This window comes from Geotrypetes seraphini, chromosome 7 (assembly GCF_902459505.1).
Source record: "Geotrypetes seraphini chromosome 7, aGeoSer1.1, whole genome shotgun sequence".
Lineage (NCBI taxonomy): Eukaryota > Metazoa > Chordata > Amphibia > Gymnophiona > Dermophiidae > Geotrypetes > Geotrypetes seraphini.
The window spans coordinates 63,549,454-63,570,278 of NC_047090.1; the positions used below are offsets into that span (position 1 = coordinate 63,549,454).

A 20,825-nucleotide genomic window follows, 5' to 3' on the forward strand; every position below is an offset into this window, starting at 1 on the left:
TCTGTACTCCAGAGGCATGTCACAGTCTGCGATGGTGGCTCTGATCACAGTCACTTGCCAAGTGTATGCCACTCCACATAGACTCATGGGTGATCCTGATGAAGGATACCAGCCTTTACGACTGGGGAGGTCATTGCGATGGTTACCCTCGCAGAGGAAGTGCCCTATCAGTCGAATGGAACTGTAAGCCATTCGACTAGCACTTCAAATGTTGGAGAACACTCTGGAAGGCAAAGTGGTCAGGGTCTTTACGGACAGTGCCACGGTGGTGGCATATGTCAACAGACAGGGAGGCACCAGGGCTGCTCCTTTGAGAAAGGAAGCTATGAGGAAAGGCTAAGGGAAAGGGATTTGATATTCCACTTAGATAAGGTATATTAAGTGGTTTTCAATCAGGTACTCAAGCATTTTTCCTTATCTGCCCCAGCGGGCTCACAGTCTATCTAATGTACCAGGACAGTGGAGGATTAAGTAACTTGTCCAGGGTCACAAAGAGCAGCACAGGGTTTGTACCCACAACCTCATTATACCACTTAAGCTTGGAGAAGAGACGGCTCAGGGGTGATATGATAGAGGTCTATAAAATACTGAGTGGTATGGAAAAGATAGATGTGTATCACTTGTTTACTCTTTCCAAAAATACTAGGACTAGGGGGTATGCGATTAAGCTACTGAATAGTAGATTTAAAACAACACGAAGAAAATATTTCTTCACAGAACATGTAACTAAAGTTTGGAATTCATTGCCGGAGAATGTGGTGAAATCAATTAACTTAGCAGGGTTTTAAAAAGGGTTAGATAATTTCCTAAAAGTGAAATCCATAGGTCATTATTGAGATGACTTGGGAAATCCACAGCTTATTCCTAGGATAAGCAGCATAAAATCTGTTGTACTACTTGTGATCTAGCTGGGTACTTGAACCTGGGATGGCCACAGGATGCTGTGCTTGATGAATATTCAGTCTGTCCCAATATGACAATTCTTATGAGAGTTGGTATCAAGGGCATGGTAGATGATGTAGGACAGCTTAAACATACAGGGAGCAGAGACATGGTTATATTTCTTTAAGCCAAAGATCAATCTGGTTGCAGTGTTTTGAATCATTTGGAGTTTGTGCATGTTAGAAGAGGTTATGTCAGTATAGAGAGAATTGCAATAGTCAAAGTTGTGTTAGGACAAGCATTTGAACTAATATAGCAAAGTGGTGGCTTATAGAAGTAAGGTTTGATTGGTCTTAGTCTTCCTCCTCTTATTCTCTTTTTCCCTCATTTCTTTCTCCTAATGCAGTTTGACTTTTGTTTTGAGGTAGGGTTACCAGATGTCCAGATTTACGCGAACATGTCCTCTTTTTAGAGGTATCCGGATGACTTTCTAAACTGTCTGGGGTATGGCTCTCCCCTGTCCCCCATCTACCTCCTCCACCAAAATGTAATCTTTGGGTCCTTCGTCAACATCAACGAGGTGAGCCTGCTATCGTTGGCCTGCCCCAGAAGCCTTCTCTCTGCAGCAACCTGCCTATGTGGGAACAGGAAGTTGCTACAGAGAGAAGGCTTCCAGGGCAAGCCAATGGCAGCAGGCTCATCTTGCTAATGCTGCCAGCTGGCCCAAAGATTAAATTTCAGTGGAGGAGAAAGGTGGAGGGAGCGGGGAACAGGGGAAATCCATACCCAAATCCGGGGGCACTGGGGCTGTAGAGAGAGAGAACCTATGCCACCAGATCCTGCTGGGGGAGAGAGAGAGAAAGAATCACCCACAGGAGGAAGGGTTGGAGGGTTGGAAAGAGAGAAGTACCTTCAGGGGGCTGGAGAGAGAAAAGCACCCACGGGGGAGGGGGTGGGAGTTGGAAGAAGAGAAAGAGAGAAAGAAGCAACCGCGAGGGAGGGTTGGTGGGATGTAGCGAGAGAAGCACTAAAAGGGTACAGAGGATGGGAAGGGGGACTAAGGAAATGGGTGAAAGGTGGGGATAGAGTGGGGCAGGGGCTTTGGTGAGGATGAGAGGGGCTGGGGCCTTGGTGAGGGTGGGGTAGGGTCATGTATCCTCTTTTGTGACTTCACAAATATAGTAACCCTGTTTTAGGGTAGCTTACTTAATATACCCCCAGTACCTATACCATTCCCCCTAGTCTATACTTCTCTGCTCTCTACTTCCTCCTGATCTGACTTGCTTTGCTCCCTACTAATTCCTCCCCCCATTAAATTCCCTCTCACTCTACCTTGGTAAGTGCCTCTCCCCTGCAGTCCATGCTCACCCATACCTCATATCTCTTAAGCAGATTCATTGCACATTTCAAAATTTTTAGCCCTACCCTTCCTGGTAAGGATATTATTCCCCCTTCCCAGATCCCCAGACAAGATTCATATCTAGAACTCACAGACTGAAATACAAAAGCAGTTCCACATCCATAAAAGTACTATGAGTTGCTCCACCATCTGCATGCACAAATCTTGGAAGCTCAATAATCAGTTGCTCCATAGCCCCTAGGGCCACATTTGCATGTGATGCTTCCTGCCCTCAGACTGAAAATCCCAAAGATCACATTATGAGCAATAGTGCTGCTCAATTTAGCCTTTGAATCAATTTTGCACCCCACTCAACTTTGCCCTCTCTAACCCTACGCTGGCACTGTGTTGTAAACAAAATAAACAAAAAATACTTTTTTCTCTCTTTTAGGTCGTAGCTCACGCTTGCTGTCTAACACTAGCTCTGGCAGGATACACATTTCAAATCTGACATATTGCAATCACAGAATCGAAAATACAATTATTTTTTCTGTCTTTTGTTATCTGGTCATTTTATTATTCAAATCATGTTGGTCCCAAGCTCTGGTTTATGTTTGTCTTCTGTTAACTTGCTTGCCAGGGTCTCCTGCCCATTTAACATTTTCTTCTTTCTCTGTGCTCACTATTCATTTTCCACCTCTGTACATTCCCTTCCACTGCCATATCCAACCATTCTGTTTCTTTCCCACTGTCCTTTCCATGCAGCATCTCTCCCTTCCTCCCTCCCCCCTCCATTATCATTATCTCCCTTCCTCCCCTCCATTATTATTATGCACCATGCCCTCCACCTTTTGTCCAACATTTTTCCCTCTCTCTTCTCCATGTATATCTCCCTCCCCTCTACTATATGCATGATTTTTCCCTCTCACCCTTTTCTATCTCTTTGTTAATTTTCTCCCTTCTCCTCCACACCATGTTCAACAATTCTTCCTCTCTCCCACCATGTGCAGCAACTTTCCATCCCTCCTATCCCCCTGTGCAGCACCTCCTGACCAACCCCACCCCCTACCACCACCACCATGAGATCTGACATACCTTTGGTTCTCCTAAAGCAGCAGCAGCAGTGGTAGTGGCCGGCTGGCAGAGAAAGCACTGTGAACAGGCTGCTCATGGCCTGCCTCACCAGGGCTTCCTTCTGACATATCATCAGTGACACAGCAGAGGGAAGGCCTCAGCGGGGCAAGCTATGAGCAGCCTGCTCAGAGCACTGCCTCTGCTGACCGGCCACCACTGCTGCTACTGCTCACCGGGTGGGGGAGTGTTGGTCACTGAATCAGTGAGTCCAATTTTTTGGGGGAGAACGAATCGATTCAACTCGATTCACCAAAGTAAATCGGTGAATCATTTCGAATTGGCAAATTGGGCAGCACTACTGAGCAGGCAGTTAGTGAACCAAAAGACATTCATATCAACTCGTGTACCAGCCCACCTGCTAAAACTCAGGAACCCTCAGAGGTGGCACCTATGACTTTGCATCTAATTCTGTCAAAATATTAGCAAGTAGGATTCTGGAGTAAATCCTAGATGGTTTTAAAGGCAAGCATTTTTCATTTGTTTGTAGATGCAGCATTCATATATTTATTTGGTGTTTATTTTGATGACCTTAAATTGAATTGTTTCTTTTCCTCTTCCTTTTAGATATTGATGAGTGCTTGGTTAACAATGGAGGTTGTGATCATTTCTGCAGAAACACAGTGGGAAGCTTTGAGTGTAGTTGCCAGAAAGGATATAAACTGCTCACAGATGAACGTACCTGCCAAGGTAAGGTTAACCCAGAGACCACTGCTATTTTTAAACTAAAATCATAGGAAGAGGAGACTTGGAGGAATCATAAGAAGGATATAATCCCAGCTTCAGTCTCAACAAAGAATCTACAATACTATATATTAATTATAAATGATTTTTTTTAACATTTATTCCAACGTTGCAGATTCCACCATCTTCCAGGATAAATTGTTGCTAGTTACCCTTACAGTTTAAAACAAAACAAAATAATTTTTCTTCCTGTCTAACTTTGCTGGAATTTAAATCTACTACTAATTCTACTTTCTTTTTAATAATAACCATTATTATATAATTATGTTTATTTTAAAATTTGATATAACATTCACCCTCACCAGTTCAGAGCAATTCACAAAATTACATTATAAACATTCAGAACTGTAAAGAATTCTATAAAAAAGATGGAACAGGATCTGAAGGTAAAGAAACTGTGTGACAAGGAAGTTGCTGTAGCCAGAAGGATGCTAGGCTATTTAGAGAGAGGCATAACTAGCAGGAGATGTTGATGCCCCTGTACAAGTCATTGGTGAGGTCCCACTTGGAGTATTGTGTTCAGTTTTGGAGGCCATACCTGGTGATAGATATTCTAGAGCAACAGGCACATTCCTGAATCTTCGGGTAGCCAATCTATTCCCACGAGAATTTGTGTAGAGAGCCTCATTATAATTTTTTGCTCCACCTCCCATCTCTCTTGGCTGTCCTCCAACTCCCCAGTTGTCTCTCTACATGCGAGATGGTAGGAGCCAGTCTCTTCTGCTCATGTTTATTTTTTGCCAGTACACGAAGGGACCTTCAGTCCAGAGATCATTTCAAGGATCCAGGCACTCCTAATCTTCAGGTTTCCATCCTGCAACTGCCCCCAAGAAGCAGGTATGATGTCAGGACAAGAGCTGAACTCCAAGAATTGGAGGGAGGTTAACTGCTTATTGGGAGGCATGGGCAGGGATTACTTCCAACCTCTGGGTACTGGAGATTATTCAGGAGGAGTACAAGCTTGAGTTCTTTAATCCCTTCTGGACCTCTTTGTGGATTCTCCAGCAGGAAGGCCAGAGAAAACGGTCAGAGTCAGAACGACTGTACAGAGACTACTAGATCTGGCAGCCATTGAAGCCATACCAGAAGAAGAATTAGGCTCAGCAGATACTCCATTTACTTTATAGTAACCAAAAGAGGCTTTGAAGACTGGAGGCCGATTCTGGACTTCATGTTGGTCAGCTTGGTCCTCAAGATATCCCACTTCCACATGAAGATGGTGCAGTTGGTCATTGCGTCAGTGGCGCCAGGGGAATTTCTTGCCTCATTGGAATTGACAGAGGCATTTCTGTACATCCTCATATTTCCAGCGTACTGGAAATTCTTGCGCTTCTATGTTCTGGAGCAGCACTTCCAGTTTGTGGTCTTGCCATTTGGCCTGGCTACAGTGCTTCACACCTTCACCATGGTGATGGTGGTAGTAGCAGCAAACCTCTGCACGGTGGGGATTCAGGTGCATCCATTTCTAGACGATTGGCTAATAGCCACGTCTGAGTCCAAAGGAAGGACAGACAGCAGTGTAGAGGGTGATTCTGCTCCTGCAGAACCTGAGCTGGGTGATCAACTTTCAGAAAAGCCACCTAGAGCCAACTCAGTGTTCAACAGAAAGGAGAACATAGTCGACCTGCCGAAGACCCACAGAGAGAAACTCATGGGTCAAATCAGAGAATTTCAGGACATTCCAGCCCCCACAGCTTGGCATTATTTGCAGGTACTTGGATTGATGGTAACAACTATAGATGTGGTTCCCTGGGCAGAGGTGCATTGACATCCTCTTTAGGAAGCGATTCTATTTCATTAGTACTTGCAATGGGATGTGTTACCAATGCTGCTGCCTTGGACAGCAGAGGCACATCACGGTCTGACCTGGTGACTATGGCCACAGTCCCTATCCAGAGGAATCCCTCTCTGCATCTCTGACCATGGATGCCAGCCTTTACGGATGGGGAGTGCACTGCGAAGGGTGTCCAGTTCAGAAACGCTGGTCCCCCTCCCAGAGAAAAGGGTTAATCAACTGATAGGAGCTAAGAGCCATCCGCCTGGCACTGCTGATATTCGGAAGCACACTACAAAGCAAAGCAATGTGAGTTATCTCAGACAATGCAATGGCTGTGGCCTATGTCAGTTGGCAAGAGGGCACTAACAGTGCCTCTCTTCACTTGGAAGCTCAAATGTTATTTTGGTGGGTGAGGACTCACCTCAAGATGCCCTCAACTGCATATGTAGAAGGAGTGGACAATGTGCAAGTGGATTTTCTCAGTCAGAAGACTAGATCCCAGAGAATGGGAACTATCTTACGAGGTGGTCAAGTGCATTGTGAACCAATGGGGTCACCTGACATTCGATTTAATGGTGTCAGTGACCAACAAGATGGCGGCTTAATTCTTCAGTCGAAAATGTCAGCCAGGGAGCAAAGTCTTGGATGCCTTGGTGCAGCCGTGGCCAATGGCAGAGCTCCTATATGTATTGCCTCCATGGCCCATAACAGGCAAGGTCCTAAAGAAAATAATGTCACACCCAGATCTAGTAATTCTTGTCGCACCAGATTGGCCGAGGTGGCCATGGTATGAAGATCTCGTCTATCTATAGCAGGACTGAGGCCTCAGACTTCCAAGTCTCCAGAAATTACTCATGCAGGATCCGATCACCCTGGAGGATCCAGAACGCTTTGGTCTTATGGCATGGCTCTTAAGCATATAATTCTAACACACCACCAGTTGTTATGCTGTATTTTCTTGCCAGAAATTTCACTCTGCCATAAAACACAAAAGCCAGATAAGGGAAAAGGCTTTTGAAGCCATGGGGTGTATTAACACCAGGGCTATGGGTGAGAGCTAAAACTTGATCTAAGCTCTCTCCACGCTTCAATCATCAGCCAGAAAAACCCTTAGTATGCTGCAGCAATTGTGCTATATATAAATAAATAATTTTAAATAGACTGTTGCAAAAAGGACTGAACTTATCTATATATTGATGCAGTGTATTTGTGAGTGCCGTCCATAACCAGTGCCACAGTCCCATGTGCTGAAAAGCTAGAGCTGAAAGCTGAAGCTGAAGCCTTCAGGCATTTTTCCTGCTCATTCAGAGCCCTGATGAAACAATTAAGAAGGGGATCACAAACAGATTGGAGAAGGTTATCATGCTGCTATACCAGGTCATGGTGCGCCCTCACCTGGAGTACTGCATCCAGCACTGGTCGCCATACATGAAGAAGGACACGGTACTACTTGAAAGGAACCAGAGAAGAGTGACTAAAATAGTTAAGGGGCTGGAGGAGTTGCCATACAGTGAGAGATTGGAGAAACTGGGCCTCTTCTCCCTTGAAAAGAGAAGACTAAGAGGGGACATGATCGAAACATTCAAAATACTGAAGGGAATAGACTTAGCATATAAAAACAGATTGCCACCCTCTTAAAATCCAAGAAAAAGTCAACCTTAGCTGCCTATGCAAAGGTCTGGAAATGCTCCCAGATCTGGAGTGTCCAAAGGAGTTCAGACTCAGTCACGGCCCTAATCTCCATAGTGCTAGCATTCCTGCAAGAAGAGCTAGAAAAAGCCCTGATGATTGACTCCCTGAAAGTTCAGGTAGCGGGTATTTTGTGTTTCTGACCCAAGCTTAACAAAAACACTTTGGCTGTTCATCCAGATGTGTCTAGATTCCTGAAAGCAGCATCACGGTTGCATCCTCCAGTAAACAGCCTTTTCCTATGTGGAGTTTTAACCTGGTCTTGCGGTCACTCACCAGAACTTCATATGAGCCTCTAGAGTAGAGAATGACACGGGACAAATTTTTCTCCATCCCTGGGGGAACTCATTTTCCCGTCCCAGCGTGTTCTTTGTCTGTCCCTGCCCCATTCCTGAAATCTCTGTCCTCATCTGCACAAGCCTCAAACATTTTAAAATCATAAGTTTCTGAGGCTTGTATGGTTAAGGCAGAGCTTACAGGAATGGGGCAAGGACGGGGACTGCAACATATCTTGCGGCGACGGGACGGGGAAATTGAGTTCCTGTGGGGCAAGGAAAAATTTGTCCCCATGTCATTCTCTACTCTAGAGCAGGACTCATTGATGGACCTCACAGTCAAGACAGTGTTTTTAGTAGCAATCACTTTGGCTTGACATTGCCTGAACTGCGGCTGTTGTCATGCAAAGAACCCTTTCTCAGAATTTCAGAGTTGGGAGTAGTTCTGCATACAGTTCCATTTTTCATACCTAAGGTAGTCTCAACCTTTCACATCAACCAGGAAGCCCAGTTTCCTGCCTTCACATTTTCGGGGTCCAAGAAGAGAGACAAGGTCCTGAGATTGCTGGATGTTTGCAACGTCTGCTGCATTATCTGGAGATAACAAATGAGTTCTACCTGTCCGATCACCTCTTTATTTATTTATTTAGATTTCTATCCCGTCCTCCCATGAGCTTAGAATGGGTTACAAAAGTACGTTCACAGAAGATTACAGTAGACATATACAGTCAGTTATATTAGACATTAATGGTACATTACATAGGACAGCCATGGTAGCATAGGACATGGCAGGATGCAGAAAGATGTTCATAGCAGTCACAGGAGGTGTTTCCTGCAGATTGTATAACAACATTCATCGGAAGAAGAGAGTATAGGGGAACTGCTTGCTGGAGGTAGTTCAGATGAAAAGGAAGGTTTTTACTGCTCTTCGGAAGCTCATCAATGAATTCAGTGATCTGATCTGTGCAGGCAGTTGGTTCCATAGATATGAGACAAAATGGGTACAGGAGCACTTACGGGCGGTTTCCATCTGGAGAGATCTCCCTGGGAGGTTGTATAGCCACCTCTCTTCCTCAGAGCGGAGGGGGCAGGCAGGGGTGTACTTCTGAAATTTGGAGGTGATGTAAACTGGTATGGTGAGATGGAGTTGTTTGTGAGATATTACCAGGGCCTTGAATGTGAAATGTTCTGCTTGGAGGACTGGAGAGGTGAGATCGTGATAATTGAGGTTGCACAAGAGGCGGATTGCCGAGTTTTGAACCTGCTGGAGGCGTTTGAGTTCCTTGGCAGTCACTCCATTAAATATGGAGTTACAGTAGTCCATCCTGGAGAGTACATAGATGTAGAGAAGTTGAACTAGATAAAGTTTGGAGATGTAGGGTTTGATCCTTCTCAGTTGGCGCATGTAGTAGAAGGAGGTGAAAACAACCTGTAAAATGTGGGCAGAGAGGGATAGATGGTCACACCTGGTATTTCACTGTTAGGAAGGTGGATTCTCATGATAGTGTTGGACGGGTGATATTAGTGTGTGTGTGTGTGGGGGGGGGGGGGGTTCTGATCCATAGGAGCTCTGTTTTGAAGGCATTCAGTTGTAGTTTGTTGTCTTTCATCTAGTTTTTCATGTCAGAGAGGCAGGTGCTGTCTATAAAGGCCACTTGGCTTCCAAAGTGTCCATTTCCAGACTGATTCATATGGCCATTTCTTTCACCTATATCTGAAGTGAGAAGTCTCAACCCGTATCCTTGAAGGTGCATGCCACTAGAAATGTGACTTCATGGGCAGAGTCTAAGCGGTGTCACCTGAAAAAATTTGCAGAGCAGCGACATAGACCTCTCTTCATACTTTCACAAAGTTTTACAGGGTGGACATAGCAGCCGAATTGGATTCTGCATTCGAATCATCCATACTTTCAACAGGCTCATCTGCTCTGACCTAGATTCTGAAGACTGCTTTGATATGTCCCGAAGGTTCAGTAATGATGTGTCTTTTGCACTAGAAGGGAAGATTAGGTACTTACCTTGATGATCTCCTTTCTAGTAGACAGGCACATAATTCCTGAAGCCCACCCTGTCAGATGTTCTTTAGCCTGCTTTCTGCCTCAGATGTGCCAGGACTACCAGGTAACTTATTTCTTCCCTTTCTCTATTAAGGACATGGATGGGAAACATCAATGCTACTATATTGAATCCAGGGAGTACTCAAAGCAAAAGTAAATGTATATTTTAATATTTACATAAAAGTACAGTGAAGAACACATTAAAAATTTACTTAAGTGAAAGTAAAAAAGTTTTTCCCTAATATAATTCTTTTTGAGTAAATAGTAAAAGTATCATAACTACAATGAACATAACTATTGTTAATGGTTTTATCCCAATAACTTTATTGCTCCACAAGTCAGTCCACTTTGCTCTTAGTAAAACTAAATTTTGAAAATGACTGTCACTTATGTGAGTATGCTTAATCTTGCAGAGCTAAAAAGGTGCTCATTGATATTCTGTTATAGTTCTTTGTTCTCATGTAACTTTTTGAAAACTCAATAAAATTTCATGGAAAAAAAAGGTGCTTAACAACTGCATTAGCAGGAAATAGATTATTCAGTCTAATAAAACATTCCTTCAAGTCAGGCTAGGCTGCAATATCTTGTCTTCTGACTAGGTCTGCAGTTACTTATCAAGGGACTCTTTGTCTAAAACACTTGACTTCTATATAGGAGTAGCCTAGTGGTTAGAACTACACCTCCCTGAGGTTGTGGGATCAAGCCATACAGTGCTTCTTGTGACCCTGAGCAAATCACTTAATCCTCCGTTGCCCCAGATACTTTAGAAAGATTGTGAGCCCGCTGAAACAGATAGGAAAAAATGCTTGAGTACCTGAATGTAAACCACTTAGACAATCTCCATTGATAGGCAGTATATAAATAGCTTGAATAAAGAAATAAATAAATAAAATTAAAAGTAGTGCAGTCTAATTTGTCACTTGCATCTTCATCTTCATTATTATCATTATGCTGTCCAATTATAGACAAGGCTTTCACAAAGTTGGAGTCATTGTCTGTTCTGTCTGATGGCAAACATTGTTTGAATATCTTAAAGAGCTAAAGCAAGAACATCAAATGTGTGAGAACCTTTCAGTCTTAAGGCCAGACAGGGAGACGTCCTCTCTGATGACTCTACCAATCCAATTGATAGTCATCCCAATATAACATTTTCCATGGGATGATCTGTTATGGTAGAGAAATATGTCTGTTCACCAAGAATTTCAATCAGCTTCAGCATCATCTCTGCTTCAGAGTCAACCCAACTCATTATTGGTCTATTTGGCTGGAGATCAGTAACCAATTCAACAAACAGAGGCAATTCCACTGTTCTCATAGGCTGTATTATCTGAAAAACAAAATTTAAGATAAGATGATCCACTGTTTGTACAAAGTTTGCACTAGGAATATCCTGTTCCAGGTTATACTGTTCCATTTGGTTTCCAGAGAAATCATTTACATCTTGCTTTGCTTATACTTATTACTTTACACTTTACTTAATCAGATGTAACTGAATAAAAGTAGTAAAAACTGGTGAAATTATTACTTCAGTAAAAGTATAAGTAACAAATGTTACAATGGACAGCTTGTGAAATTTACAGTGCAGGAATCAGTCCAAGATGGTTAGTAGGAGGATACCCTTGGGGAGACTTCATAGGCACGTAAGAATAGATACTTGAGAGAGTCCAGAGAAGAGCAACTAAGCTAATAAAAGGTATGGGGGACCTCTCATATACTGACAGACTGAAAAAGCTGGGGCTTTTCTCCCTGGAAAAGCGACGACTCAGGGGAGACATGATAGAAACCTTCAAGATCATGAAGGGCATAGAAAAAGTGGATAGGGACAGATTTTTCAAACTAAGGGGAACCACAGGTACAAGGGGGCACTCGGAGAAATTGAAAGGGGAAAGGTTTAGAACAAACGCCAGGAAGTTCTTTTTCACCCAGAGGGTGGTGGATACATGGAACGTGCTGCCGGAGGATGTGATAGGCAGAAGTACGCTACAGGGCTTCAAAGAAGGTCTGGACAGGTACCTGGAGGACAAAGGGATTGAGGGGTACAGATAGGAGTAGAGGTAAGGTTATAGGGACAGGATTAGAGGTAAATTACAAAATTAGTCAGAGACCACTGTTCAGGCAGTGGGCCTGATGGGCCGCCACGGGAGTGGACCGCTGGGCAGGATGGACCTCTGGTCTGCCCCAGCGGAGGCAACTTCTTATGTTCTTATGTTTCTTTTTAAAAGATCTGAAGCTGGAGATTGTATGAAGAGTTGGGGGCAGAGTGATCCAGAGTTTGGGTCCAACAATACTAAAGAGAGATTTTCTGTAAGTTTCCAGTAAAACTAGTTATGAGGACAGGACTTCCAGAAGAAGATCATCCAAGGAACGCAGCATCCTGATAGGATAGTATCATCGTAACAATGTGTTTAATACATATAATATAACTAGACAGGTTTTTTATTTAAATATACTGTATTTTTTTAAAATAACACAAATCTTAACACTATATTATATATTAAACATAAATGAATCCATATTGCACTTCCAGTTACTAAAATCTGTATTATCTCACAAGAGTGGAAGAAAACCTGGAGCTTGTACTCATTCCATTCACAAGCCTTTTCTGATGAAAATAAAGCTGTTCCACATCATAGTCTTTGTGTATTATTTCATTTCTCAAGTATTCTCCAATGTTCCAACAAACATATATTGATTCTTAGACAAAGTTATTATAATGCCTTCTCACTCCAATTCAGACTGTGCCCAGCCAGCCCGACGTAGTACCGTATTTTGCTATTACAGCGTCTTCAGGAGCTGAAACAGTGGCAGGTTTCAACTTCTTTACTGATCCATTTCATTATAGATTAGCAACTGCATGGGCACACAAGCCCTCAGACAGGATACAAACAATTGGAGATAGGCAGGGAGGCTAAGCTGTTCAGAGCTTTGTAGGTCAGACATAGAACCTTCAAGATGATTCTCTGTTCTATGGGCATGCTTCACGTTCAGATGCAGCTTCGAGATTACTACAAAAAAGGCTGTTACAGTAGTCAAAGCAGGGAAAAAATGAGGGCCTGAACTACTAAGCCAGGGGTAGGGACTCCGGTCCTCAAGGGCCGTAATCCAGCCGGGTTTTCAGGATTTCCCCAATGAATATGCATTGAAAGCAGTGCATGCAAATAGATTCATGCATATTCATTGGGGAAATCCTGAAAACCCGACTGGATTACGGCCCTTGAGGACCGGAGTTCCCTACCCCTGTACTAAGCGAAAGTTGGGAAAGGACAGGACCTCACATAAATGACTGACAACTTATAGTTTGTGGAAAACTATGGAAATGACCCTGGAGATTTGGTATTTCATGGAGAGGATGGAGTCAAAAATCACTCCAATACTGCACATTTTATCAACTATTAAAATAAGGAAATTGTCAATCCTAAGAGATCTTGGTATATCAGGGGAAAGGTGATCAGATAGAAGTTGGATTTAGCGACATTGAGCATCATGAAATTGACATGTAGCCAATGTTCTATCAATTGCAGGTGCGATTGTAATGCAATAATTGTCTCATCAATGTTATGTTTGATCTTTTTTTTTTTTTTTTGTTCAATGATTTTTATTGAATATTTCAAGAAATATACAGAAAGCAGTGTAAACACACAAAATCTGACTGAGAACCAGTGACATAAAATAAGACCATGTCTATAGTCAGTAACATATAACCGGATTAATAAAAAAGAATTCAAGATATGTGCAACTGCTAGTAGAAGATATATGAAAAGCAGAAAAGCGAGGAGAGTGAAAAAGAGAAAGGGAGATAGAGGGAGGGACAAAGAGAGAGCAAGAGATAGATGAGTAGAAAAAGAGGCAGAAGTGTCTATGGAGTAGAATGAACATATGAATCTAAAAATGACCAAGGTGATTTTTTCCCCACCATGTTCGTGGAGAGTCGAGAGATCATATTTTTCTCATATGCATAAGATTCAAATTTGTGATACATGCTCAGAGAATTCCACCAAAAGGTGTAGTCGAGTAGTGAGGGTGATTTCCAGTTTTTAAGAATATGCATAAGGGCTGTTACAAACATGGCATCAATGAGTTTAGGCGGACAGTTTGTGTGTGCAAAACAAGGATGTTGAGAACGAAGAATTACAATGTCCAAGGAAATCTCTCCTGAGCATTTAGTTATAGATTTTATAGTGTCCCAAATATGAATCCAGAAGGAGTGAACCATAGAACATTGAAAGAGCATATGGTCAAGAGTCCCAGACTTTACTAAACAGTTCCAGCAAGTAGAATCTTGTTTTAGCTTCGCTTTCCACATGCGAAATGGAGTCCATACTGCATTCCACATAACGAAGAACATTGATTGCGAGACTCTTGAAGATAGAAGAGGGCGATTCGTGGAAGACCAGAAAAGTTCCCAATCTATGTCAGTTAACGCAGTCTGTAGACACGAGTCCCAATGGTTCATTAACTGAGGTGAAAAGGTGAAAAAATGGTCCCTTAGAATACCATAGAAAAGAGATATCGCTCTACCCTTTGTTAAGGCCAGAGTAGACCAGTGACGAACAGTGTGAATAGAAGTCATAAAGTCATGACGCATATGTAGTTTAGACAGTATTGCGGTAAGCGTAAGCCATTGGGGATATATAGAGGGTGGAAGTGAATATGCAGAACAAAAAATGTCAAAAGGAATAAATGAAGTAGAAGAGCCCAATTGATGAGCAAACTCGACCCCCGCCCGCTGCCACCTCTTCCATGAGAGGGATCTGCCTTTATTTTGAATTTTAGAGTTATTCCAAAGAGACATGAATGGGCTTTCACTAATAGAAATCTTAGCCGTTGCATCCAGAAGATGAAAGGCGTGCTGCGTGCAGCAGAGAATACTTTCTCAAGTGTCTAGGTACTGACACCGTGAGGAAGCAGGAGGTGTGCAATGGTGCGCATAAAAAGCGTTCCATTTCGAACCATGTTGGTTGATCCTGAGGATTAGGATCAGCTATCCAATGAGCTCCATATTTAGCTAGAGATGCTATATAGTAGTGATAAAAATCTGGTAAATTTAATCCACCATTGATTTTAGAAGCCTTCAGTTTGGCGAGAGCGATACGGGGTTTTTTCTTGTTCCAGATAAATTCAGAGAGTTTCATATTAAGCCAGCGAAAGAATGTTTTCTGGCATAAGAGAGGAAGCATGGAGAGGGTATAATTAATTTGCGGGGCTAGAGTCATTTTAATGGAAGCTATTCTACCCCACCATGACAAATAGGGTGGTGACCAACGAGTTGTAGTGTTTGAAACTAATGCTTTGATTTTGGAAATGTTAAGGTCTTGAGCATGTGATGGATCTTTATGAATTAGGACCCCCAAATATTTCACAGCATTCTGTGACCATGAAAAAGGAAATGGAGCTAGATCCGAGGAGGAAATATGGTCATTAAGAGGAAAGATCTCCGATTTCTCCCAATTAACTGAATATCCAGATATTTGAGAGTATTGCGAGATAATGTTAATAAGATGGGGCAAAGAAACAAGAGGATCTCTAAGAAATAGAAGAACATCATCAGCATAGGCTGCTAATTTAATGTCTCGATTGGACGTGGGGATACCTTTAATTAGGGGACATTGTCGGATAGCTGATAGGAGAGGTTCCAACGCTAAGTCGAATAATAATGGTGATAGGGGACAGCCCTGACGAGTGCCTCTATGAAGGGGGAATTTGTTGGAAAGAGAATTATTAATCAAAATACGGGCTGTAGGTTGTCTATACAGTGTTTCTATCCAATCTGTGAAGAAGGGACCAAAATTGTACCATTTCAGTACTCGGAATAGGAATGGCCATTCCACACGGTCGAAGGCTTTTTCAGCATCTATGGCTAGACCAATCACAGGATCTGACAGTGTTTTGGCGTGGGCATTGATGTGGTGAAATAAGCGTAAATTATCTCCAATGTATCTTTGTTTGATGAAACCTGTTTGATCTTTATGTATAAGGGATGGGATCACTGTGGTGAGTCTCAATGCTAGTAATTTAGCCATAATTTTATAGTCCAGATTAAGGAGAGAGATAGGACGAAAATTTTTAACCAAGGTAGCATCTCGGTCTGGTTTAGGAATAACTACAATAGTGGCCTCAGCAAAATTGAATTGTTTATCCGGAGTGGAGTGAAGAAAATCATAATACGTGAGGAGTTGAGGCGCCAAGAGAGTTCGGAAATTTTTGAAAAACTCATTAGTGAAGCCATCTGGACCCGGGGCTTTCCCAGTGGGTAAAGAAGATATAGCAGTTTCAATTTCAGACGTGGTGATGGGAGCGTCTAGTTTTGCTTTAATGGTTTCTGATATAGTTGGGTGGGTTAAGGAAGTAAGAAAAGAATCCATGTCTGATTCAGGGGTAGAAAGTTCAGATTGGTATAAAGCAGTATAAAATTTTTCAAATTGGGAGGAAATCAGAGATCTGGTTGTTGCTAATCGTCCTGATGAGTCTTGAATAGCTGAGATGTGCAAACGTTTTGATTTAGTTTTAAGATATCTAGCTAAAGGGCGACCCATAAGGTTGTCTCCCATATAATGACCAGAAGAGGAGATAAAAATGTCACGTCGGGCTGTATGTGAGACCATAGTATTATATTCATATTTAAGATTTTGAATGCGTTGGGTCATGCAAATGAGTTGACATATGTTGTAATTCTAAGTTTTTAATAGAAGTTTCTAATTCTTTTTCTTTTTGTATGGATTGTTTCTTTTTCCAGGAGGCTAGTTTAATCAGTTCGCCTCTAAGAGAAACTTTATAAGCTTCCCAAACAATAGCGGGGCAGATTTCTGAATCCTTAGTGTTAATTTCAAAAAATTCCGTGGTGAAGGATTTGATTTTGTCCACTATTGCATCATCTAAAAGCAAGGCATTATTAAGTCGCCAAGAGGGAGATTCTTTGCGTGGGGCGGAGATGGTTAAGTGTAAGGAAATGGCAGCATGGTCTGTAAGAGATATTGGATGTATGATAGTGTTTGCTACTTCTTGAATAAGCGATGGGGAGAGAAGAAAGAAATCGATTCTTGAATAAGTGTTATGTGGTGGTGAAAAGTGAGAGTACTCTCTACCTTTCGGGTGTAATAAGCGCCACGGATCTACTAGGGAGAAGGCTTCCATTAAAGCATGTAAAGCTGAAAAAGATCTGGACTTTGAAGGTTTACAGGAGGATGACCGATCTATATAGATATCTTGAATTTGGTTGAAGTCACCTCCTAATATCAGAGAGCAAGACCCATATTCAACTAACGCCAGCTGAAGATCCTTAAAAAAATCTGGGTGGTCTAAAACAGGAGCGTAAATATTAAGGAGTACAAAATCTACTGAGTGCAACGCAGCGTGTACCAGACACCATCTACCATCAGAGTCTGTTTTAACAGAGTGAATAACTGGAGATAATTTGTCACTGAGAAGTATTGATGTCCCATTTTTCTTCCTCTGAGTTGCGGAGGAATACAAATGAGTGGAATATCCCTTCAATTTAAATTTTGAGGCGGCAGCAGGTGGGAGGTGGGTCTCCTGTAAATAAATCACATCAGGATGTTTATTGAATACATAATTAGCTATCTTTTTCCTCTTAATGGGGTGATTCAAACCGTTCACATTAAAAGAAAAAACATGTAAGTCAGCCATATTTTGTTACAAGCAGTATCAAGACATAGTAAAAATCACCTTTTTGGGGAAAGAGTAAATAATATAACCATAATATCAGGTAGACACTCCTGCCAGAGAGAATAAGTAAAGAGAGAATAAGAGAGAGAGTAAGAACAAGTAAACTAGCAATGAAAGCATGAAGCAAGGTCAGAAAAGAGAAAGACCATACTATCATGCATGAGATGAAACATTTTAAGGGTGCTCCTGTGAGCACGGGGAGGAAACACATACGGAACAACTTGCAAAGCTCCACACCCACTCAATTTTGAAAAACCTGAGAGTAGTGTGCTTATCCACATGAACAATAATTAACAGTGAATTGCACAATTAAACATATGCAATTTATAATATCAGAGACAGAAGTAAACAAATAAATCCGCAGCCCATCATGTTAGTTCATTTTTAAGGATTCCAGAAATGTTGCCAGGTCCTCAGGATCAGTATAGGAGGTAGTGCGGTTATTGTAGGTCACTTTCATCCTAGCAGGATACATCAGACCATATTTAGCTCCAATGTCTTTAAGCTCCTGCCGGTGGGAAAGAAATGCTTTTCTCTTCAAAGCTGTGGTTTTTGCAAGATCAGGCACAATGAAAAACTTCCTACCTTGATGCAAGAGCTGAGATTTAGATTTTGCTGCTGTGAGAATTTGCAGTGCATGCTGAAATCTGAGCAACTTAGCCACTATGGGTCTGGGAGAAGTGGCATGTGGGGAGAGGTGAGATGGCACGCGGTGAGCACGCTCTATTTCTAGAGGAGGTGAAAAGACAAGCCCCAAGGCAGCAGGCAGGAAGGTAGAGAGAAAGGAAGCCATATCAGAGCCCTCCGAAGATTCAGGTAGCCCAATAATTCTGATATTAGATCTTCTACTGCGATTAGAGAGATCTTCATAGTCTCTCTGCAGGGTAGTAATCAGTTTATCATGGTTGGCTACAGCTTCTTGCAGGGATGAAATGGCAGTCGATTTTTCTTCCAGTGCATCCAATCTGTGACGGGCGTCCACAAATTGTGAATTAAGTGCCTCTATTTCTCCCCTCAGCAGCTTAGTTTCTTCAACCTGCTCCTGTATTATGCCCCTGATCGATCTCACTTCCTTCAGGAGCAGGTCTAGTGAGGCTTCGTCGGTTTTCGGCGCCATTTTCTCCGGCGTGCTTGGATCGGGTTTTAGCCTTTTCCCTCCAAGGGGCGCGGGTGAAGCAACGTCGGTTTTTGCCGGTTTCGGAGGCGACATAGGGGATCCAGGCAACAAGATCGCGGCGAAAATCGCAAAATTTTGCGAAAAGAAAGCACTTTTTATTAGCGTTTTGAGTGTGGGTGAAGAGGAGCAGCTATGCCATACGTGTTGGCTCCGCGGTAGTCAGGCCACGCCCCCTGTTATGTTTGATCTTAACCAGGAATTTGATATTGTTAGCATAGAGATGGTAGACAATACTGAGGCTCTTAAGGAGGCTCCAAAGTGACAGGAGAAAGATATTGAATAGAACAGGTGAGAGGATGGAACCTTGCAGAACACCATTAGTAATAAAAGTTTCCACAGATCTATTTTGAGAGAGAAAAACAGAGTAGAATCTATTAGAAAGGAATGATTGAAACCATTTCCACACTGTGCCTGATAGGTCAATGGAAATAAGCCTATTTAGCAGCACTTGATGATGAATAGTATCAAAGGTAGCATAATTGTCTAGGCTAAGTAAAACCATTCCCAGAGGGTGGGATCAGGGGAGTTGTGATGGAGTATATAGGAGACTTCCAGTCCCTTTTAAAGAAACATGATGGTAGATAAAAACCAAATGGCCTATCCAGTCTTCCCATCCATAGTATCCACTATCTCCTCCTTTCCTTGAGAGATCCCATGTGTCTGTTCCATGCTTTCATGAATTCAGAAACAGTCTTTGTCTCCACCACCTCTACCTGGAGATTATTCCATGCATCTACTATCCTTTCTGTAAAAAAAAGTATTTCCTTAGATTACTCCTGAGCCTGTTGCCTCGTAACTTCATCCTATGCCCTCTCATTCCAGAGCTTCCTTGCAAATGAAAGAGACTTACCTTATGTGCATTTATGCCACATATGTATTTAAACATCTCTATCATATCTCCCCTCTCCCGCTTTCCTCCAAAGCATACATATTGAGATATTTAAGTCTATCCCCATATACCTTATGATGAAGAACACCGATAATTTTAGTAGCCATTCTCTGGACCGGCTCCATCCTGTTTATAAGACTTCTTCATAGAGACAGATTTGTATACAATGGAGGTACTGCATGCAGACTTACCTCTTGCATATTCATTGTGGATATCCTGAAAACCTGACTGCCTAGGTGTGTCCTGAGAATCAGGTTGAGAACACTTGGAGTAAGACAACAGAAGACTGTTAAGGTAAGAGTTTTTTTTTTTTTTCTTTAACTCACTCTGAGAAACTGTCCATAACTGTCCATACTGTGTGTGTTTTTTTTAACTTCTGCATTCTGTGTTTGAACTCTGGCAAGAAGCCAACCCCAGTAAGACTGTCCATTGGTTTGCAAGAGACATTATGGACAAAATACCACACCTGTGAAGCAACAGGCTTCAGTATGCCTGGTCTGAAGAAATAAAGAGTTTTTCTGGTTACTTTTATGCCTTGCCTGGCTATTTCTGTGAAGGACTGCAACATGTTCCAACCCTTCTACATCATGGGTACACTTGAGAAAACACTTGCAGATAACGAGATCCAAGATGGCCGATGGTCTCTGAGGCTGAGCAGCACGCCGGAGGAGATTTCTTAAAACTCTTCCTAGAGGGAAGTTACTCACCTGAAAATGCCAAAGAGGAGAGGTCGCAGCGCCGCTGGAGCCTCGCAGCGTTCTGCGGTCTCCTCCTTCGGAAATATTGAAGAACTCCTGCGTCGGATGCAGGATATCCCAGCAGCGTCGGCACCCCCGCTGGAGATGCCTCAGAGGGGCGGAAATGAGGCGATCTCCCTGGGGCTAGAAACAACGCTGAGTCCCGACGCTAGGGCACCTCCCACACCTCCTCAGATTACTAGCTCCCCACGAGTGGAGGAGCTACCGGAAGAAGGCATGCACCTACCCTCTGAGGCTAGGAAGAACACGGAGAGGAGCAAGGAGATGGATTCCCTGAGTTTTCAGGTGAGTCCAAGAAGTACTGAGGACTTGGAAACATCAGGGACTACCCCAGTCCAGGAGAAGGATTGCCAGGAACAGCTTACAATTGGTGAGACTATTCAAGCTATTAATGTTTCCTATGTTATAGAAAAACCCAGGGAAGT

At 42.6% G+C, this 20,825-nt stretch overlaps 1 protein-coding gene across 6 annotated transcripts in view; it reads left to right on the top strand.

Annotated features, from left to right (window-relative positions):
- SCUBE1 (signal peptide, CUB domain and EGF like domain containing 1) overlaps window positions 1–20,825 on the top strand; it is a 545,901-nt gene that overhangs the window by 378,503 nt on the left and 146,573 nt on the right. For all 6 annotated transcript variants that reach the window (XM_033951623.1, XM_033951624.1, XM_033951620.1 and 3 more), the window contains one exon: window positions 3,920–4,042. In XM_033951623.1, coding sequence (XP_033807514.1) covers window positions 3,920–4,042 — 123 coding nt within the window. The remainder of the gene's footprint in view (window positions 1–3,919; window positions 4,043–20,825) is intronic.